Raw genomic sequence first — 23,686 nt, 5'->3', positions numbered from 1 at the left:
AATGATACGAATAAAAGAAATTGTTATTCTTTTGTGCTTTCAATAACGTGGATGTATACAAAAAATACCGAAAGGAAAATAAATTTGTGCATCGTTGTTTGGTATTCACTTGATGGTGCATGTATATATTGAGAAACTTGATACCGCTCATTTATACATGGTGAGAACAAGTTGCGTTCATACACGACATAATTGTCAGATATGAGAGGATTAATGCCACAACATCAGTGCAGAAAGGAAAGGATAGACAAATCACCATGCCGAAAATAGAGTACGAAAAGAAAAGGAAGACGATCCATCTCGGGTAATCCGTGTCAACTCAGCATCTCAAGAATCTAATTTCCATTGACCGTCTCCTCATATGCACGTGAGATCATTTTCACTTTTCTATCAATATTGTGGAGTTGAACAAAATAAGATTGGTTTCGCACTGGGCCTACATATTGATTAACAAAACAATCACGGTGCTTAATTAGTGTTGCAGTTGCTCAGCAATTCGACGGGAGGTCTAAACTGCTTTCCTTTCTCCTATCATTAGGATTTAGGATTGCTTCAAAACCTGAGTAAACAAGCTCGGATTTAGTGCCGTCGGGCGAGCTAGTAAAGCTGTTCCTTCCTGTGTCTTTTCCTTCAATAGCTCGAAACAAAAAGCTTGGTTATGCGATAATTAGTGATTTACAATTGCCGGCATAAAAGTGATGAGGCTCCTACTAAGGAATCTGGAAAAGTGGAGGCCTGCACTTGAAATTGTAGCTACGAATTTCAGGCACATCTGATGGCACTTGAAATGATAGCTATGAAATGAGATGTTACTATTAATTAATTGTCTAAGTCAAGTGAAGTAAGTAATTCAATTTTGAGCACATGAACGAAATCAAGGGCAATGCATGCAGGCTCTGCAAAACAGCTAAACAGGATTTTGCTTTCTACAAGGCCAAAACAAGATCAACCATGACCCGAACAACCTAATTGTAAAACATTGGTGAGATGGCTGGATTACATTTAATCGCCAGAATCATCATTTTCAAAGCTATATGTTCACTTTGAAAATGGGATAAATATGAGTTTCAAATTGATTTGGGACTTACCCGGTTTTGTGTATTTTGAAGACCATTATGAACCAAGTTAAGAACGAACCAGAGATGTGATTCCAGTGGGAATGTCAATATATCTATTTTGGATCAGATATCTGACTAAACCATTTCAAAAAAAATGGATATAGAATTAAATTTAATGTCCGATTAAAAAAATTGGATTAGGGTTTATGAAATTAAATCGGATCGAATTTGAATATACATAATCATCCTATCAGTTCAGATCAGAGTTAGTGTTATATAATTATCTTATATCCAATACCCTTTTATTTTGAAAGTAAGCCAGATTTGGTTCAAAAATCAAATTTGAATTCAGATGTGAATTCAAATAACAGATTTGGATCAGATTCAAAAACTTGAAATCAGTTTCCAGATTCAGGTTGGAATATGACTTTTCTTCATTTGTATGTAAATCTGAGTTCGAATGTGAATATGTGAACATCCAAAAAAGCAGTTAAGAGTACATCCAATTTCAATCTCATTCATTGACATCCCTAGATTCCAAATGCACTAATCTGTGCCTTTCATAAAATTGTGCCCCAATGACCACATTCGCCTTAGGACTGATTGGAGTAAAGGAGTCCTGCCCAGTGCCCACCAGCAATTGTCTGAAGAAGTTCAGAAACCTACCAAGGGACAAAAATGAAGAGGTCTCATAAGTAACAAGAATCAAGTTAGGGAAAGCAGCGACTCCACTGGGGTCCAATATTGGAGTCTCATTCAAACTGAAATTACGAGGACTATCGTCCTCAATGCTTCAACTTGGGTCCCTCCAGTACAATGAGTTTGTATCTTGATGATTCAAAATAGAAACTGACTGCCTACCAACTCATGGTCCATCCATTGCACCAACCCTTAAAGGAGATTACTTTCCTCTTATACTTAGATCCCAATGCTTCCCTCAAGTAACAAGCTTCTTAGTGACTTGTGATCATCATCATACTGAGCAATATCAAGGCACGAGGAGGATTGTGGCTTCGGTCATCCAAAATCTGTCGACATTTTCTAATGCCAATCCAATAACACGCAGCATGTCTACAAACTCGTAGTTCAAAGTGCATCAACTTGATGTTGAACGCATTTCTTTAAGAACCCAATACAAGTAACTAGTGCCACTTGATTTCTCTCTTCCTTCTTCTTGTGACCGTCTGGCTCCCATCCCGGAGTATATATATCGCCTCTTGAGTAAAGTTTTTAAATGAAATTCAGACTTTCTCATGGTTTTCGGCCCTCAATTTCCACATCATGTGTGCCCTCTTGGCTCCTGGGTAAGGTTTTCAATGTCTCACCTCTTGTCACTCCAATCTAGAAGCTTTCAAAAAGGAGATTTTTCCATGACACACTCAGTACTCTTATAAGGTCTAGACTAAGTTAAATTATGGTTACCCATACTTATAAATATTGAAAAGATACGGATGCTTCTGAAACCTAGCACAAAGCTAGATGACCACGAAGATGTGATATCCACATGAAAGAAGGCCTAGTAATCAACTCAAATATGGTTTCAGCCATAGAACAATTAGTATTTTTATACATTTTTAGAATCAACTTACAGATCGACTTCTTGATCAGCTTACGAAACACTATTTACCCCTCGAGAAGAAATTCCATAGTTTTTCATAAAACAATTACATGGGTACGTTAAAATTCCATTTCAGCGTCTGGGCGTGTACCGATTTAGTCATTAATGAAACCATCACGCCTAGTTGTTTGTTGTCCCGCAAATATTCAAACTGCACTGCAATGCCCATTCAATCCAGAATGCTCTGGATGACGTCGAACAAACATACGCATTAGGATCAGGTTGCACATCATACGTGGTATGGTCCTTAAATGTACATTACTATCTAAGAGAAGATGAGGACATATAAATGTAGCTGAACTAAGTTATTGAAAGACACTAACTGTTCTTCTTTAAATAAATAAACTGATAGTGTGTATGAATTAATTGTCCATGTAAATTAGAGAAATAGTCGTCAAATTTAATTGAGATCTAGTGTTCCACGTGCATGTCCAACAGAGGTGCTTGTCGTCTAATATTCGATCGATGTCGTACTTCTACATAAGATCGCCTTTAAGAATGACGTCCGACGTTGTTGTGCAGCTCATGGTCAAAGCTTCCACGGTACCACAAAGTCAAAATTTTATCCATCGATCATATATGCATCAGGTACCAAATTATCGTTTCGAATTTTTAATATAGTCAAAATATAATTTTTTAAATTTTAATATATAGATTAAACTCAAATTTTAAAACTTTACGCGTAAAAATTTGATTTTCTAAAAATTTGATACGTTATAAACTCAAATTTGCAAAAGAATAAGGTCAACGTATAAAACAAGTTCTCTTACGTAAATTAAATAAAATTTGATGATCGTTTGAACTTGTAACGCATAGAATGGTCAAACAAGAGGTTTTAGCCGTCACCATTTATGACGCAGCTTAACCACCCTAGCTTTAAGAAACAAACTTACAATATTTTTGAAGTCCTTGATAAAAGACATCGCACTTATAGTCAAATTAAACGAGATTGAGAACTCTTAAGCGGAGAGAATAATATATATAATTTCGAAAGATGTACTGAAATTTTTAGTTTATTATATATTATCCTTTTCCATGAAAAAGGCTTTAAATGAAAATAAAATCGTCTTCGTGTACCTATTTCTTTCAAAAGCTTGCACGAAACAGAATTAATTCTAAGTGAATTATAACAAAAAATTTCAGGACAAGTGAAGGATTGTTTCTGAAATAATAACCACAAACGTCATTCCGGACAGCAATATTACCTTGCAAGTGATATTGTTTGGACCGAATTAGGAAAACAACGACAAAATGAGGACAATTAATCGTTAAAAAGTCTCTGACTTGCATCTATCTTTTGAATTACTAATCGAACAAGTTTTCTATTTTGAACTCATCCGCGTGTGTGAACATTATCAAAGTATAGAAGGCTGGAGTACGTGGTCAGCTATACCTCTGTTGCCAGAAGCCAACTGAAACCTGCCTAGATGGTGTATATATATATAGCCATGAAGAGCTACACCTTTCCATCCATAACCACAACCACTTCAGAGAAACAGCCCTTCTCCTCAATCCAAGTTCATATACACAGCTTAATTATATATCTACCATAGATATATAAGCTCATGGCCAACGCCATTCACATTAGTACCATTCTCTTTTCCCTTTTCTTTCTCTCCAGCTTCTTTCTCCATTCAACGGATGGAGCAGCAACCTACAATGTCTTGAGCTATGGTGCTAAAGCAGATGGAGCCACGGACAACAGTGCAGCATTTCTCAAGGCATGGTCAGCGGTGTGTGCTCAGTCGGATGCAGCAGTAACCATGTACGTGCCCTCCGGCTCCTTCTTGCTTCACCCCACCATGTTCACTGGCCCTTGCAAGAGCAAAAGTACTGTTGTTCAGATCGACGGCAACTTGGTTGCTTCGTCGGACTACAATCTATATGAGGCAGCAGGGTACTGGCTCAAGTTCAAAAATGTTCAGGGACTGACCTTCCAAGGAGGCCAACTGGATGCCAAGGGTTCAGCGTTGTGGGAATGCAAGGCACAGAAGACGAACTGTCCTGATGGGGCAAGAGTAAGTTCAGCACTGCTTATTAATCCAACAGCTAGCTTCCTTCTTTCTCACTCTCTCTCTTGTTGATTTAGTGCATGAGAATGACCTTATTCTTATTCTTTGTTTCAGTCGCTCGTCTTCAATGATGCCAAAGATATTAAATTGAAGGGATTCACCTCTCTGAACAGTGAACTTTTCAACATTGTGATCGACACGAGCAGCAACGTGCAAGTGGATCGGCTGAATATTCAGTCCGCAGCCACTAGTCCCAACACAGATGGGATACACGTGGAGCAGTCGTCTGGTGTTACCATCACAAACACTTATATCAAGACCGGAGACGATTGCATATCCATTGGTCAGGGCACACAAAATCTATGGATAGAGAAAGTCACTTGTGGACCTGGCCATGGTATAAGGTAAACATATGTATGTTTAAGAGACAGATTAAGAAATGCCGGAGAGATTAATTTGCATGCTCACTACTATACATATGTGTTTGTCTTCTGCTAAAAAGAATGTCTATTGTTGAATGACAGTATCGGGAGCCTTGGGAAAAGTGCTAACGAAGCTGGGGTGCAGAATGTTACTGTGAAGAACGTGGCATTTAGTGGTACAACAAACGGGCTGAGAATAAAATCATGGGAAAGAAGTAGCAACAGTTTTGCTAAACAAATCGTGTTTGATGGTGCGACGATGGACAATGTGAAGAACCCCATCATAATAGACCAGCATTACTGTCCTCACAATGAAGGATGCCCCACTGAGGTAGCTATCACTACTTAATTTCCTTGTCTTACAACTTTAAATTACAAAACAAAACGCAACTTTTATAGCTATAATGAGAACTTTCTCATCTTATTTTCAAACCAAAGGGGGTTAAGATTAATCATCAAATGCTGCTAATGTTCATCTTATGGCTATTAATTTGTTGGCATTTACAGAATTCTGGAGTCAAGATCTCAAATGTGGTATACAAGAACATCAAGGGAACATCAGCAACTCAAGTGGCTGTTGATTTCTCATGCAGCGCAAGTGCACCTTGCCAAGGGATCAGTATGGCGAATGTGCAGCTGACATACAAGGGCCAACCTGCTAAGTCCTCCTGTGAACATGCATTTGGAAGTGCAACTGGCACGATGGTCCCATCCAGTTGCCTTCAGTCATCGGGTGGCTCCAACCGTCGACTTATGGCATTCGTCTCCAATAATTGAAGGGCGCCCATTTAATTAATTTATTGATTTGTATAAGTAAATGATAAAAAAAAAAAGAAATTGATATTCTTGCAGTGTTCTTTCAATAACATGGATGTATACAAAAATTATAGTTCAAAAAGGGAAATAAATTTGAGCATTGTTGTTTGATATTAACTTGACGGTGCATTTTTATATGGAGAAAACTGATGGGACGGCAAATATTTGAGACGTTTCTATTGTTCTTGGCTGGTGAAGTGAAGTTGATCAAGGGCGCAACAAAAATTTTAGATGTTCGTGCTTGCTTCCCATATGTTCTGACAATATATAACGAGAGGTTTGGATTTGCCCTTTTCTACAACTAGGCCACCCTTGTCATTTCTTAACGATAACGTGCAAATTTGACTAACGTAAGGTCTTCTGAAACTGGTACATTACTTTAGAAAGCAATCAATCCGACTGTCACAGAGGATATATAGGCCCTGATGTTTATCATGGAATAGAATTATTCAAAAAGTATTGGAAAACTCAAAGCTTTAGACCATAAGAACACGAGACAATCAATCTGACGATCTAAACATCAATACCTACGAGGTCGTCCCTGTTATGGTTGGTCAGCTAACCTTTCCTTCAAAGCTTCAAGCATATTCTTCTATTGTGATATATGTATATACACGACCTGTTTGAGACAAAGGAAAAAATAAAGTATATTCTTCAAGCAAGAGTTATGGTATTATGCTTATTCCATCATTATGCTGCCAACTACCTGTCAATGCTGTCATTTAGTTTTTAGGTGTCTGTCATGAGGTTGGTGGTAATCCAGAGAACAGTAATGAAATTCTCCCTTTAAGGTTGATTTTTTCTTCTTCTTTTTTCCAAGGTCAAAAACTTGTGGTCAAAGAGGAAAATTGAAGGTGAAAGTAGTTTTCTTAAAACCCGCACGCATGAATTATCTGAGTCAAATAGAATATGACCCGTTTTGTTGGCTCAACTGATCACATGAACCGAATATCGCTAGCTGAATCTTATCACATCTGGCTCAATGAATAGTATCGTCCGGACCGATATTGGCCGTAGCGCCTTGAAAATACTACTAACAACTTGATGGTATTTTTTCTTGCTTTCAAGAGCTTATCATGACATATAGATTGATGAGCCAAAGTTCCTCAGCTGTACCATTTGCATATAGATTAATTCCAAAAAAAAAAAAAAGACTACAGACCTACACAGTAAACCTGCCCGACCAACTCTGAATAAAATGATCGACCACTCTGTACTGCTATCCTTTTGAAAATGGACTAAATTTGAGTTTCAAGTTGATTGGGCCTTCCTCAGTTTTGTATGATCTGAAGACAATTCTGTACCAAGTGAAGAACGAAGCGGAGATTGAACAAATATATGACTTAACCATTCTGAAAAAGTTGGATGTAGAAAAAAAAAATATTACTATTTAAAAATCAGATCCGATTTGGATTTAAGATATGACATTAAATTGGATTTGGATTTAGATATACAGAAATATCAGATCGTATTCTGATTTGAATCGGATTTGGTGTTAAATAAATATCCTTTATCCAATGTGCTTATATTTTGAGAGTTGGTCAGATTCAATTTAAAATTCAGATTCCAATTCGGATGTGAATTCAAATAACAGATTCGGATTGAATTCACATTGTGAAATTTATATTTCCGATTCTGATTCGGGTATGATTTTTTTTCATTCAATTCAAATCTGAGAACATCTAAAAAGGCGAATATGATAAACTGTAGATATGGTTCGAATCTGTTCCACTGCCCTCTCATAAACATGCGTCCCCATCCACAGTTTATCTTGGAACTGATTGGAGTAAAGGAGTCCTGCCCTTCAGCAACTGTCTGGAGAAATCCTGAACCATACCAAGGGATAAAAATGAAGGATAAATCTCGTAAGTAACAAGAACCAAAATTAGGATAGGAACCTTCGACGCCACCAGAGTCCAATAGAGTCACACAGTATTCTTCCGAGGGAAAGAGGGCTACCGAGGACGAAGCAGCGCCTTATAGTGCAACATCTTTTTCCAATGGAGGTGGTTTTGATTTTGAAGAAGAAAAGTGAAGAGGAGGAGAAGCAAGCAGCAAATCTGGAAGTCGACTCACCGATCGAGTTGATCTGCTATCTCTCCGACTTGTCCCTGCCGACGTTCCGGTGAATCACCGCCGATTTGTGCCTGCCCATGGTCTAATTTGTTCCTGTGAAGCAGCAGCTCGAGAGTGGGGAAGCCCTGGAATCGACGGCGCCCTTTTGGTGAAGTGGCTTTCCTTGTTCAGTTGTTCCGACGCGAAGTTGACTTAGCGGCAGAGGTGGGGTAAACTCGGCGACGATCGTCAGTGTAGTCTTCAATAGAGCAGCTTCTTGAGCCGCGCCAGTAGACCTGCCCAACTCCCATCAGTAATACTAATGTCAATATTCTACCGTCGCCCTTCCTCTGTTTTTTGTCATTAGCTAACTTCTCCAACTCCAGCTTTATTTTCAAATCTATTCTTGTAATTACCAAAGCTAGACGCGATTCAAGACTCTTGGTGTTTTTCCACGTTATACATCGTCTTGTAAATTTGTAGCCAAATCAAGCCCGGCAAACTTAATTTTTGCCAAGATATCTACCAGTACAAGATACAAAATAAGAAAATACATAAAGGAATAGCTTTTTCAAATGCCAAGTTCGATAAAATTTTGAGGAAAAGTGAAAACATCATAGTATATCTGGATCAATGTGAGCATCTGTGGGCAGTTGACCACATTAGCACCATAAAATTTCCCTTTTTTTGTTGATGCATTCAATTTGTAATTTGCTGCTCATTTATATATAGTGGTGCCCTTAAAAATATGAATACTCTTGAATTAGTGCCTCTTAGCTTAAATGTCCAAGCTCCGCTCCAAGTTGGTAGCCAGAGTCGGAGGTCCTTGATGAAAAGAAAATAGACTGCAACTTAGAAAACATCGCCTGCATTAACTGGCAATTAATTACTCATTAGGAATATTGCTTGAGGGCAGCAAAGAAGGGAGGAGAAAGCATGGTCATCTCTTAAGTGGAGAAAAGAGAACTCACTTCCTTGTTATATCAACACATTAATGAAGTCAGGCAGCCAGTTTTTCATGAGAGAACAAAGTGAGTTGCTTGGTTTGGTCGAAGGATTAGTAGGTCGATCGGCCGGTTGATCCAGTAGACCGTGCGTTTGACCGTTGGAGACGACCGTTAGTTGAGGCAACCGGCAAACTGAAAGAAAAAGGAATACGAGAACGAGTTCCCGGGTGTTTTTTCGAAAACCTGAAGCGGAAAGGTTTTGTGTCCATGGAGATCAAATCTCCCTTCTCCTCTAGGAGAGAAAATTGTGGCTCCCCAACGTCGTCTCCTCCTACCCCTCCTTCCCCTCTGCCAGTGAGCACCGGCCCCGACCACCAGAGGTACTCCTTTTCTGCCTCCCCATCACCGTCACCACCTTTCTCGCCTCCATCCAGCCGCTCGTCGCCGCGAAACTCGCCGCATTTCTTTGCAGATCTGACAGAATATGCGCCTCTCCTTCGCAACAACTCGTTGCCCGTTGCCACAGCAACTTTTTCTCTCGACAGAGTAGTTGACAAGTTGGCAGCAGAGAGGTCCTTCTTCGATGACTGGTGAGCGGCCATCACGTTTGAGATCTGATCAGAGTGTTTTAGCTTGTGAAAGTTAAGTACTGTTTGTCCAGGACTCTTGGATTTCTTGCTGGTCATGCTAAGGCCTTTATATTTCATTTCTCAAAAGAACAAAAAATTAGTAGTGGGTGGTAAAGTCCAGGATTGTCCTGGATTTCTATTAACGATCATCTTCTAGGAACTCCAAATTCGCAATTGAGAATAGCTGCTCTATACTGAGACGCTGCAAATGTACAGGTTCTTCTGCCAACTCTATGTGGTGGAATCACGCATTTCTGAGGTCTGATGTGGTGGAATTCCAGAGCAGATTGGTTGCTACAAAATCATCTAAATGGTCCATATATTAGTGTTGTCATCACAAATTTCCACTTGTATACTGCTGAGCTGTTAGTCGAACCAGGTCTAACAACACCATGTTTGACAATTTTGCCTGCGTTCTTCTTTACCCTCTTACTTTTCACAATCAATCTTGTTTTTTCAGAGATGCTAAAATTAGGCCTGTCAAGGTCTTCTTCCCTGAATGGTAGCTAGTTTAATAGTTGTATGATTTTACTGTTCCGTAGATTGCAGATCGTGGTGCTCAGGCCGATACAGTTTATTATAATTTTCAAGTTCGAACCGAGATAAATGACGGTCTATTTTTATCGAGTCACATCTTGGGGAAATGTCAGTGGAACAAGGAAAATATTGCCACATTTTAAACTTTTTTGGTGCTGTTTTTTTTTTCTTAGACAGTATCTTGAGAATTTGGGCGCGTTATATTGTATGATATTTGTAAAAAAAACTGACCACTACACAAAAGGGAAATGACTGCACTCATCAACCAAGATTGTGAAAACACTTCAGTAGAATTTTTCAGCTGTTGCACTATTTAACAAAATACCAGCAAGAATATTTTTTTTAATTGTCTGCATTATTTCAACTTCTGCAGCTTAAGGTGGCTTTTCCTAAGGTGCTGTTGCTGTTCCCGTTCTCCACTATTCATTTGAAATTGGATCTCAAAAGGAAGAAATTAGAGAAGAAGCTAAAAAAGAGCTGTATTCTTGCTTATGAAGGATACGCTGAGAGGCATGCTGCGTGGCTAGAAGGAACCACACTACATGGAGTAAAAGCCCACATTTTCTGTGGCTCATGATTCAGCAACATCTCGCTTACAGATGGCCATACTTCCACCTTATTACGAAAATATTTTTCTGACGTTTTCGCCAGAATTTCACGTCCTTCTTTACGTTGTAATTTTATTTTCTACTCATAAATTTCGTCGGCCAAAAGGCAAAGGAGAAACCTACTTTATCACTAACCATTGTCTTCATATAATCAAATGGCTTTTCTGCTTCATTCTCCCATAATTGCTGCATGGATATCAATGGTGACCAACACGAGCCCCTTCAACAATTGATCCAAGGCTGAGGAGTTTAATACCCAAGTGTGTTTCTGTTGGCATAATGTGTATAGAGTCTCAAAACCCTAGCTTGAGTGTCAGAAAGTCTCAAAAACCAGAGGACCCGTCCGTTAATTAGATGTAAAACAATGCTTTCTTAAATTTTCTTTTGAAGAAATTATGTATATGGTTTAGCTAGCCTCTCATGTTTACCCTCTTTGCAAAGCTTTATTTAGTGTTCATCAAGGTCCACGAGATTGGTTTTAGCGGTGTAGCTCTACGCTGGCAGAGGCTTTTCACAGTTCTTGAACCTACCCATCACTTTTTCATGATGACACTTTAGACATAGAAATTATCCCAACTTTGTGCATTATTTTATTTAATATTGGACGGGTCAGTTAATTTGCTTTCAAAGACTTGAATGATCTTCATTGCGTTCTTGGCATTGAAGCACGAGTCTCTTTTGTAGCCTCATCTTGGAACGTTCTTGAACTCCTTGTGTACACTATTACCTCTTATGCTAAACCTTGCCTCTGTCACTCCCGTTGCTCACCTGTGGACAACCCAAGTTTATTAATATCGTAGGGTGATTGGTACAATGTTGTGTGTTACTTGTAGTGATTTATGATTCACTGAACGAGTGAAGAACTGGTTTAATTTGACACCTAGAAAATTGTGTCGCGACTTTGTATAGAAACAAACCATTCAAAATCTTATTCATTCTGCATATTTCTCGTGATCAAGGGGATGGCATTACTATTGCAATCTACTATGTCAGAATTGGAGATAGGCGACTATACGAACTCCGTATCTCGTCATTAGGTTCAGAAGCGGAGATTTACCAAGATGCATAAGATGTAGAGAAGGTTGTTCGATAGCAAAATGGGTTATGGGATATAACTCGAGCAATGAAGAATTACAATGAGTCGAATACCCATTATATGTGTTTTCAATATGGTCTTGATATTTTAAGGGTAAAATATTCCAATCATATTCATTGCGGTAACATGACTAACATTAACCCATGTGAACTTATTAAAGAGGAACTCAGGGCTCTGATTGACATTTTAGGAAAGTTGGTATCTTTGAGCGCTTAAGATTGATTCTTGATTATTTATATGAAGTATAGAATTATTTTAATATTGCAAAGATGAGAAAAACTTAAATCACATGCATATAGTGACTTTATAATAGTAATTGGAAGATTATCCAACATTTTCTTTGTTGTGGGAGTCCCTAAGGATGCAATTTCCTTATTTGAGTGCCTTATATGAGTCCTTACCAATGTCCTCTAGAATCATGAATGATTTGTTTGGAAGAACTCGTCCAAGTAGTTGACCTTGATTTAAAAGGCAAGAGTAGAAAAGGAATATCATTGGTTGTTCCAAGGTTGCTTATATTTATTTTTAAAAGACTGAGTTGTTCCACGTTGAAGCTTAATCCCATGGTAAATATAGAGCAGAGAAGTGGGAAAATATTAGGATTAAGTTTGATATGATGGGCCGAAACCCAACCCAGCCCACTCTTCATACAGATCAAGAGGGTGGGAACACTTAGCTTCTTTCCTTTCGTATACTCCATAAGAGAGAGAAAGAGAGAGATGTTGCTTCCTCCCTCTCTTTCTGAATTGAGTAAAAGGAGAGAGGAAGAACACATGATGTGTCGGCGCAGTTTCTTTTCCAGTTTCGGGGAAAATATGAAAGCTTTCCTCTTTAGAATTCTCAATTCAAGCCTAATGAGTTTCACGAAATTTATTGTGCAAACCACGCATGGAATAAAAGGAGGAAGGTGACAGATACACGCAATAAATTTGAGGATCTGAATTGTCGAATATGTAGCCCTTGAACCTGAGGTTGGTAGCACTCGGTTTCTCAAACAAGACGTTATCGAGAAAGCGAATGAAGGTGACCTTCAAATCCTATATCTTATAGTTAGTTTAACCCGGTGACGGAGACAAGGGGGTAATTTTAAAAATTTTATTTTGGCCCATGTAAAAGTTTTTCAAAAATATAGCAGCCCTCTGACAGATCCTCCTCACGTTCAGTCCCAAGAGAAAAATGTTAGCTCCACACGGGTTTAACCTGATGATAACACAAGAATAATTTTGTACAAATAGCGAGTTCCCTTGCACATTTCCAAACATATCCTCTAAATGTTTTGTGCCTTTTACGTATACAAATATTAACAACATTATATGGCAAAAAGATTCCCCGTGATTATAATACTACTTTTAAAACCAATTTCTTTTAAATAGTTCTGCCAAAATAGCCTTCAGGTAAAAGACATTTTTTAGCCGAATGCAACAAAAAAGAATGCGTGAAAAAGATCGTGACTCAGCATTAATGAAAGAGATTCATAAGAATCATCATGCTATACGGTTGGTTGCTTTTGACAAAATTTCTGACCCACGAAGCATTTCATTCCATTAATTGGAAATAAAATAAGAGGATAAAGCAAAGAGAAACCAAAAAAGGCCAACTTTCCTGAAGCACCAAGCCGTTTTGAGACACATTTACGAAAAGGCAATTAACTTTCGGCGAAAGTATCGTAAAAATACTCAAAAAATCAAACGTTTTCATACCCACTCAAATTTAAAAATAATTGGCAATAGGCCGTCAAAAGGAAATTCCAGAAACCTGGCGACCTTACTTGTTTGCCAAAAGTTTCGGCATCTTGCTACAATAAACTTTAATTCCCCAGATCTCGACAAATCGGCGCCACAACTAATCAAGGTCATAATTCAGCAAGACAATTTCAGTTCACATGCTCAAACGTAAACAACTACGCGTAGGAACTCCAGCGCAAATAAAGGCCAATAATAGAACAAAAAAACACGAGAATTATTGCAAAGGCTCAGAGGCAGCTTCCTTACAAGCAACATTTGTCAAAATCAACGGGTGTCCCATACCCATCTCCATAACCAAGAACTTTCTGCCATAACCACTATAAGCTTTACAGCAAAATATGATAAGGCACTTGTACAAAAAAAATTTCTTAACTTGGCCGGAAAGACATGTGACCGTGAGGATTCAGAATCGACTAGGTGAATGCAGCTTTATTATATCTTGGATATTCAATTGTATCCAAGCTCATTCAGAGCTGTCTCTGTTGAACATACCAAGCATGATAACAGCTCGTCAAACATAGAAAGAGAAACAAGGTTTATCATCGTGACTCGTGCAGGGTTCATCAGGAAAGAAAGACCTCATATCTTTGGGGCTGATAATGAATGCGTGACCTGAGGCAACTAGCTAATACCAGCTGCATAGAGCCAACCGACGCAACTAGCTAATACCAGCTGCATGGAAGCTCCATCCCTTAGTCATTCTACAGGGCCAAGCAAAAGTAGCAGAATGGCCTCTCAAATAAATCACGCAAATGAACGATAAAGGACGGCGGAAGTTCTTCTCAATGAAACAAAATTATCAAGAACCAAAAATCAGCTGCTATACACAACAAAATGGATGCTGATGCATTTGTATTTAATTTACAAACAACCGTGGTGTTGGAGAGAGGTACAGGAAAAGAAGTGCGGGGCTCAGCAACCACCACCACGATATATCAAACGACAGGCCTGTCAGCAAACCCCCCATATCAGTAATCTAACCAACAGTAAAAGAATTGGTAGAGCATATCCACCGCCAATATCATGCCAGCCTGCCATATGATTGGAACTTGTCAGTCAGGAAAAATGGAATATGCAAGACAAACATCACGAGATTGTTTTCAAGAACCAAGGTAATAGAATATGCAAGACAAACATCACAAGGTTCTCATCAAGAACCAAGCTACAAAATGCAGAGCCATTGCAAGAAAAACATGAGTTCGCATGCCCGTGCCTTCAATTTTGCATGCCCATTTAGGCCCTGCTTATTGAACATGAAAATTATTTAAAGTGAAGCTTCTTAAAATTATCGCAAAAACATCAAAATTTGTACAGGTACCTCAAATATCCAAGTAAAACAACCTTCATAATTTTTTAAAAAAAGAACATATCATAAGAAACTTTTATTTCTATGAGCCTGTGGTTATTAATTTTTCAAGTGATCATCACCAGGAAAAACTGCCCCCAAATTGGAAATTAAAATTCGATATCCAAATACTGATAAGGAGGTTATACTCCTAAAAATAAAATCCACCAACAACATGGAAGCTGCCGTACCACCAGGCACCAACTTTTTGCTGATAATTACAAGAAAAGAAACACTACCTTCTAAAAAACGAGATGTCAAAAATTTAAAATTAATAAGACATAAAGAAGAGCAGAAATACCAAGTACATATCCTAAAAACCTAAGGTGTTTGACATAAATGATGCATGGTTCTTCCACCACAAACAAGTTCCCCCCACACCCCAATCTCTCTCTCTCTCTCTCCTCAATCCTTTGTGCTGGATGGTTGAGAGAAAAACAAAGAAAAACATCTGTGAACTAATAAATGACGAAAATGTCCATCACCTTTGTAGTTCTGGATAGCCAATGTCACCATTTAATATTTCTATATATAAATATACACACACAAAAAATTTTCGGGTTTTAAACAGTGAGGTTTTTCTTAAATATAATACAACAAGCTTAAAAAATAAATACGGTAATTTTTTAAAAATTAAAAAAAAACTAAAAATGAAGAAAAAATAAGATAAATGAGCAATTAATAACACAAACATCAAAAATAAGTGGATTTTCAACAAATAAAAATTAGAAAATAAAAAAATGGCATTAAAAAAACATGAAAAACATGGGAAAAAAAGGAAAAAAATTAAATTTTTAAACAGCAATTTTATTTATCATTTTTTTGTTCATAACGCATTGTTCTGAACTTCAATTACAATCTCAATCATGTAACTGAAGCAAATATGACCTCCCAGCCTGTTTACTGTAGCAGAAACTCTTACAGGAGGAAGCCATCAGCATTGCCACAAATATTGCTGTTTTTTCAAAATACTGTGTTAAAGAAGAAAGAAACGTGAAAAAAGTTCATCATATTTCCAAAAAGAAATCACCAAAATAAAAATATCATCGACTTTTTGTGTTTCTTTAAAAATATTTTTTTAGTATCATTTAAATTTGAGAAATCGCTCTTAAAACATTGTAATAACTATTTTGAATGTTATTCAAAGTTATAAATTAAAATAATAGAAAACTCAAATCTTTTGATAATTTTTCTATTACTTTTTATCTTATTTAATTTTTGAATTCTTCAAATTTTCCCCAGAAGAGCAAACTTTCCAGTTAATACCTGAGAAAAACCTTCCCAATAAAAACCCAAGAATTGTATTTGTAACAATGTTCTTGCCACATTTGCAGCTAGCACCTGGCTGGTCAGACATGTCTTCACCTCCAACCATCAAGGATGATGGCTCAGCCAACCGAGAGAGGAGAACTCAAAGGAGGTGGGGAAAACCTGGTTTTGGTCATCCCTACTGTTTCTGGTCAACCAAACCGACAAAAAGCCAGGGTTTTGTAGCAAACTTGGTTATGCAACCTTGTCATCTGTCTCGACCAGGCACCCCTTTAAGATGACAAGATCTTATTCTTGACCCATAGTGAGACGTGTGCAAAAAAATGTTTATAACAATCTCTACCAGGTCTTAAGTACACACTCCACAAGAAAGAAACAGAAAGCAAAAGAACTCTCAGAAAGGATGGTCTCGTGCATGATAATAATAGTCCAACACAGGAAGACACAAGAAACAGATGTCAATTCTAAGACATGAATATCATTTACAGCAACACATGCATAAGATTATCAACGATGGATGACTCACCTAGACTTCCAGATGTCTCAGTTCTGGGCAACGCAGGCAGAGACATTTCTGTTGTAATTTATATGAAGAACTAAAAGTCACATTACTCCTCAACAGCAGAAATGTGAGTTAGGAACAAATACTGGCTTTGCTTAATATACTTACCAGGGGCACACAGAGTTAAGGATGAAAGTGAAGAAGAAGAAGGCCACGGTGCAGCAATATTGTCATTCAAATCACATATAAAGCTAAATCCAGAGGAGTTGTCAAATATAACATCTGTAGGTAAACTTCGAAGGAGGCAACCTACATGCAAGCAATTTTAAAAGATGAGACTTACTCTTAGAAAGCTACATATCTTACCAACCATCTAATCTGTTAACTAGCAGGCTCCCACAGCCATGCACCGGGCAGACACAAAGTAAGATACAAATAAAAAATTATATAGAAGCATGTATTAGATAAAAAAATAAATTTTACAACATACCTTGCTGTCCGAATGCTGTCCAGTTGCAGTTTATGGCATTCCCCGCACACGAAAACATGATAATCAAGTAAGGCACAAAATTCTTGCAGTATAATTGAACAGAACCAACAAAGAGAATGGCTCTTAAAGTACCTTGCAGACTGAAATCTTTCAAGTCAATGTCACATAGCTCATAAACATTTGTCATCACCCCAGCTTTCTGTAACTGAGACCCAAAATATGTAGCACAATTCAAGGCTTGTCTGTTGGTGATCAGCATCTGTTTCTGTAAGGATGCAACATAAGTATTTAAGGAGCTACAGCATGATGGATTTGGAGAAGCTCTGTTACTGCACGCCTTGACAACTGAAGCAGGCTCTTTAAATTCTAAGGGACAAACTGCAAAAAAGAATATACATCTCAGAAACAACTGGAAAACAAAACTGAATAAAAATGCTCTCATAATATTTCAATAAGGGGACAAAAGCTTCAATCGTTGATCCAATCTCGTATATCAACTAATGTAATCCAGAATGTTGCATAACATTAGGACAAATGAAAATTCGAGAGGAAAACAAATGAAAAAAAACCAATGCATAAGTAATATATAAGAGAGGTGTAACCAGGGAAAAGTAGAGCAAGAAACAGAAATTAACTCCAGAGAACACATCTACAGAACAATAAACCATAGGCATATCAAAGCAGTGAAAGTTATGACAACTAAATAAACATAAGAAACCATACCCCAAATACATGTCAAGTAAAACAGTGTCACTTAGATTATTGGCAGGAAAAAGACTGACAACTTCACAGTAATGACTGATCACTTGGTTCTCAGTTCTCACCACCAGGAACAGTGTGTAACCCAATTGGTTGTTATCCAATCAGGTAACACATGGTCGTCTAGATTAAAGTGATGCAGGGTCAAAAGAAACGCAGACACAGCCAACCTACGTAAGAGTAATGCATCATTATGAAAAGTCCATCGAGTTACTGCCTCAACGAAGCCAATATTTACTTGGATTAAATTTGTTTTGCGATAATGTTAAAGCTCTAAATTGTATTTAAAGTCTAATGACTTAATCATATCAATCATAAGAATTGTTTTTTATGTAACTCAAACATGTACTAAATTTCGACATGTGATCTTACAATTAGCTGCAAGGGTATGCAGCCGTATGTTCCATCAAGGAAAATTATTTTCCTCCAAATTGATACATATATACATAGATAAACATAAAATACAGTGACACATATACCACAAACGTAAAAAATCACAGTTTGCACTTACATATTATAAGGTATTTCCCGCTGTTTTTGCTCTCTAGTACCCTTGAGAAGCACACACCTTCATGAGAACCTTCATCAGCTCTCACTCAAACCCACACTTTCATGAGAACCTTCGTTTTTCATGAAATATTTCCTATGCTCCTTCCTTTCTCTTGGCAACAACGAGGAAAACCCCACTAAGAGCAATGATAGGCGGGAAACTAAAGAGCTGCCCATGTTCTGCTTACCTTGGGTCACAAAAAAATGCACATTCATGACCATCGAACAGGTTAGGGAAGCAAGCTCAACTTGTTTGCATATCACATAGGCTCACTAACATACAACATTTATAAGTTATACACAGTTTGCTTTTCTGCACATGCTTTTTATATATTTTTGTATATTAGACAAACTATATAAATTCAACATAAGGATGTGTGTCTCATCTTTTTACACATTGTTTATTTGATATCATGACAGATTTATGACATCAACAAGAGCAGTTGAAAACTAAACATCATTCAGAAAAGCTGCTCATGTTTAGATCATTTTCAACTCAAGATCAGCGCACGCAGTAGGCCTGTTCATAACATGTTCATGAACAAGTTTCCAACCTCAATAAATGGTGGCTTGAATATGATAGCTTACTAGCTTTAGCCCTCACTTGACTATAGACATACTGCAAACAATTGTATCCCAGAAAAATAAGATGCAATACGAGAGTCAACTAACACAAGTTTCATATCAACATTCCTGTGGCGATGTGTAAAATATCAACTGATTTCAAACATCCTTCTAAGTTCCTAAGGATGGCACAGTGGTGCAGTAGTATAATCAGACCAGGAAAAAGAATGCAGTAACCAGTAAACTGAATGGACTAACAAATGTTGGTCTGCAAATATCAAAAAAAGACATCTCTACCTTTGTTAACTTTACATCCATACAAATTCCTAAATGCAGTGTTGGCAGCATCAGCAAGGAGGTTCCTTGAGAGCCATGCATAAACCACCCCTTTACAATCATTCAAGATATCTATCTGCGAAAGCCCCCCAAGCACATTGGCACTTGCAAGCGAGGATGAACCCCCTGAAGAGAGATGAACTGCAGCATCAATGATAGCAGGCTGACAAACAGGTCTGCAGCATTCCTTAAGTGGGTCAACCGTGCTGCAAGCATCTAGTAATTTACTTGTATTTACAAGTTTCTCGAAGGTGGCTACATCCTTCACAGGGCAGGAGCCACCTGTAAGATTAGATGGCTTGACAGAGCAAATTGCAGGAATTGTACTGTTAGCCCCTCTGCCTGACAGGATGCTTATAATGTCTGAGAAGCAATCATTAGCTGCAGGATCTTCCAATACCAACAGGCTAGTACCTATGCTGTAGTTTCCCTGAAAAATATGCAGCAAACTGCGAACCTGTGGGCAGCAAATAACATTACCCACAAGTGCTGCCAAAGGTGCAGAACAATCGGAAGCAGTTCGATCCAAAATATTTGAAATGGCGGAGAAATTGACGAGGCACTTTCCTGCACAAATAACAAATGAAGAGAGTTAGAAGCCATCATAAACAGCTTAACAGAAGACTCCTAAAATGTGAAGTTAAAAGAGAAACCTGTTAGTACTGGATTGTATGTGCTTGGGAAGGAAGGATACATTGGTGCCAATGGTTCTGACGTAGAAGGTTTGTGGTGGACCACTGCTGGTGAGATCTGAATTGGACCAAAAGGAGACACAGATGGAACTGACGGCACCAGGTTATAAGTAACATGTGAGGCAGGAACATGAGGAACCTGAAGTGCCTTTCCATCCCAACATCCAGATACCCAAAATACAGAAAATAAAAACCATTTACAGAAGGAACCTGCAGAAGGATATCATGTAGAGCCGCTATCAACCAAATTCGAAAATATCATAGCTTGCTTATAAATTAATAAACATGGCAGAATGATTAAAAGGCGTGCAAAGATTTCACGGTTCCTAAATGGTACATCAAGTGCCATCAAACCAATATGCACATAAACCTGCTGGCTGCATCAGAAGCACATATATAAATAAAACCAGCATATCAAGATTTTTTGCCTTTGCCTATGTCTATGCCATGCTTTAAATTTTTTTCTACCTTGCATATTTTGATCAGGTGATAACAAGTAATTTCCAGCTGTTGAATCTAGGATTGTCCTACAACCATTCCGTTCAAAATTCTTTCCTAATTCTACTAACCAATCTTTACAGTGCTTAGGTTTACTTCCAAAATGCCGATAGTCAGAGATCATTGCATTTTACAACAAGCATGACATATTAATTCTAGACCAACTCAGACAAACTCTTTCTGGTTTCACATTGTCCACATGCACACATGATGCAACACCTACCTTACAGTTTTGCCACATGCAACATAAAATGTAATAGAGTCTACACGTTAGTGCCTGTGTGCAAACCGTCATACACAAGGATACGCAGCATATACCTGCCTCCACATGGAAATTTAATGATTGCTCAAATTCAGAAAGTGCAAGATCATAACTTGATGGGCTTATGTCAGATTACAGATATAGAATATTTTTTCACAAAAACTCAGCGTTGATTGCAACCCAGGTTACTAGATGGCAGTTATACATCCTAGGATTTTATACAGATCCAAACACAGTGTGCATCATAACTAAGGACAGTATGATTTAAGAACCAACTACACAAAATCAGAAAAATAATATTAAAAAGAGGCATTACCTTTTAGCTGAATTTCAGCCTCACATCGCCCCATAATGTAACTTTATCCTCTGAAGCATCGACATCAGCCACCTTTTCAAGAAGCACTACAGATTCCGTGGATTACCAGCTCAAAGAATATCCACTGTATGATTACAAGCATGACAAAAAAAATGCATGATTATTTACTTTGTCAATTCCAGCCATACTGAACAAATTTATTTACAGACGCTTCAAAGAAATCACAGATCTTCTTACGTATGGAAATTGGATGACTATTGTAAAGTTGAAAAAGAAATCTCTTTCTGTTTTCCTCAAAAATAAGCACGAGTAAAATCAGCTAAAGTGGGACATCCGTGCATACGCTAGAAAAGTGTATAGGCAAGCGGGACTCCTTTCCAAATATCTTGCCTCCTCATTTTATAAAAGATTATGACCAGAAAAAAGGCACCACATCCATGTAAGGCTCTTATCTCTTTGCTGTCCAAATCTCAAAGCACCGTACCATAATACTGAAAAGCAAGCTAGCTAGTAGCTAGTGATAGTCCCACAACCTAATCTACATTGTTCGGAATCAACAGCACATGACATGTTCTTCTTAAACATCTAATGAACAGAGAAACACGGGCACATGTTTTATACAAAGCACTTTGTGGTAATAAAAGGTCATTGCAAAACAACAGAATTTTATGTTAAAAGGGTTGAAGGAGCATGTCATCCATTGCTCAAATTTTAACCATTCATGGTTTATAAGGAAATGGTCATCACGTCACCTCTAAATACGAGCAATCTTAACAACGTTCAGAAAAGAAGTCTTCAAATAAAAAGTTTCCGTAGAATAACCCCCATCTACGACATCTTTTAGATTCATCTAGGTTCAATATAATCCACGAAATGTTTGGAAATCCTTTAAGGCATTAATACTGTTTTCCACTTTCCCAGAAGATCAAGCAATAGTCCTACCAGTACTCGACTAAGGATGCAGTTGTTTACAAGCTTCAGATGCTATTATCACAAAAATGAAACAGAACTAACCTTTAGCATTCGCAGTGGCCTAACTAATCCCCAGGAAGTAGAAAAAAACCGTCAATAAGTAACAATGGCGATGGTGAGGTGGCACTCACGGCAACTATGGAAACAACAGAAAGTGCCAACTGTTTTCCTACTTCTAAAGCCGAGTGAAGACCCAAGAACATTAGATTAGCAAGTTTCGAAGACCATCATAGGCAACAGCAAGAAAGAAAAAAACAACGTCCGCGAAACATTCGCATCATAAGAATTCCAAACAACACAATGATAGATAAATAAAACGAACGCAAAGCACACAACGCACCAAAATATATGGTGCAGATTGTCAAAGCGGTATCAGTAACGATAAAAGTAAAACCACCACACCACCTCATATAGAATAAGCTCCTACATTTTACCCCAAGAACCAACCTAACGTAAACGGCCAAAGAAAAACCCTAAAAAAGGAAAGAACTACCAACCGAAGCAAAAACACATCCCATCTTCCTCCCCAGTCCATCTTTTCCACCACCATCCTTTCCCCGGCAAACAAAAAGAACCCCCGCAAAAGCTTTATCTAAAAGAAAGCCCAAGAAATCAAGGTGTCTGCATCTCCACAACATTTGTAGCGAAAACAGAGACACGAAGCCATTCCACACACCGAGAAGAGAAGCACAGAGGGGGAGGGGGAGTCAGGCAGTAACCAGCTGCCAGAGAGATCTCCTCGGAAGACAAACACGACGGAAAAATCTAACCTCGAAGCCAGAGGCTCTCTGGAGAGAGTGTGCGTCCGAACTCCTCCGCATTTCCTCTCCTCCTTTCTCCTCCTCCTGTGCAAACCTCCTCTTCGTCTTCCTCGCTCGCGCCGGGTCCTCTCTCCTCCGTCCTTCCACGCTCTCAGTTTCTCTCAGCTCCCTCTCAGGGTCACTTTCGCCAATCTATACCTTCGGATCCCAAGCAGAAATGCATTTCGGTTTGGTGAATCATTGTTTTCTCGGATCTCCGAAAAATGCCCTTCGATTTCTTATTATTTACAAGGATGGGCTCTCAAACCATCAATATCCCTTTATGCCCTCACCTTTCTTCCTTTTCCTCTCCTTCGACGGCTTTCCTCGGGATAATTTTTTACGACAAACTCCTGTCGCACCTACCCCTGTAAAGTTCGGACCCTCCTTTGCGACTTTTGGATAACAAAGCAAACGGGTTAAGAATCCGTTAGTACGACGCCCTGCATTTTTCTTTGGGGCAAATATTTCGCCTTTTTTTTTTGTTAATATTTTAATATTAATGAAATGAGATGCATGTGTGAATGTGGTAGCGTTTCACCTTTCCCACTAAAGTCAAAAAGGTAATCATTGAAACGGCTTTTTATATTTGTGATGAATTTATAGGAAGCCACTCAAGTTTTAGGTGCTTTACAAGAAAAATGTTCGAAGGTTCGAAATTTCACATTTGAAAGCTTTGGTCAAAAAAAAAATCTCAATAAACTGATTTTATTATAGGAAAGTATCGATGTTGTTAAATAACTATGTCGATATACTTTTGTTTTCGGAAGCTTGAAACAAGTAGGAAAC

At 38.2% G+C, this 23,686-nt stretch overlaps 3 protein-coding genes across 3 annotated transcripts; 2 read left to right on the top strand and 1 right to left on the bottom strand.

Annotated features, from left to right (window-relative positions):
* Positions 1-4,161: 4,161 nt before the first annotated feature.
* LOC116251266 (polygalacturonase-like) lies at positions 4,162-6,019 on the top strand. Its single transcript, XM_031625432.2, has 4 exons — positions 4,162-4,694; positions 4,803-5,092; positions 5,213-5,441; positions 5,618-6,019. The coding sequence occupies exons 1-4, from the start codon at positions 4,242-4,244 to the stop codon at positions 5,885-5,887; spliced, it is 1,242 nt and encodes a 413-aa protein (XP_031481292.1). The 5' UTR covers positions 4,162-4,241; the 3' UTR covers positions 5,888-6,019.
* A 2,823-nt stretch (positions 6,020-8,842) lies between these two features.
* On the top strand, positions 8,843-10,874 carry LOC116249729 (uncharacterized). Its single transcript, XM_031622959.2, has 2 exons — positions 8,843-9,518; positions 10,468-10,874. The coding sequence occupies exons 1-2, from the start codon at positions 9,196-9,198 to the stop codon at positions 10,523-10,525; spliced, it is 381 nt and encodes a 126-aa protein (XP_031478819.1). The 5' UTR covers positions 8,843-9,195; the 3' UTR covers positions 10,526-10,874.
* Positions 10,875-14,339: 3,465 nt separating this feature from the next.
* Positions 14,340-23,040, bottom strand: LOC116251103 (uncharacterized GPI-anchored protein At1g61900). Its single transcript, XM_031625177.2, has 9 exons — positions 22,868-23,040; positions 21,126-21,249; positions 20,011-20,259; positions 19,319-19,924; positions 17,282-17,527; positions 17,150-17,164; positions 16,828-16,968; positions 16,684-16,731; positions 14,340-14,574 (listed from the first exon to the last, which is right to left on the bottom strand). The coding sequence occupies exons 2-9, from the start codon at positions 21,157-21,159 to the stop codon at positions 14,495-14,497; spliced, it is 1,419 nt and encodes a 472-aa protein (XP_031481037.1). The 5' UTR covers positions 21,160-21,249; positions 22,868-23,040; the 3' UTR covers positions 14,340-14,494.
* Between the last annotated feature and the right edge of the window lie 646 nt (positions 23,041-23,686).

This window comes from Nymphaea colorata, chromosome 3 (assembly GCF_008831285.2).
Source record: "Nymphaea colorata isolate Beijing-Zhang1983 chromosome 3, ASM883128v2, whole genome shotgun sequence".
In the NCBI taxonomy this organism is placed as follows: Eukaryota; Viridiplantae; Streptophyta; class Magnoliopsida; order Nymphaeales; family Nymphaeaceae; genus Nymphaea; species Nymphaea colorata.
Note: the sequence above shows the minus strand (reverse complement) of the source record. Positions and strands in the feature narration are given on the sequence as shown.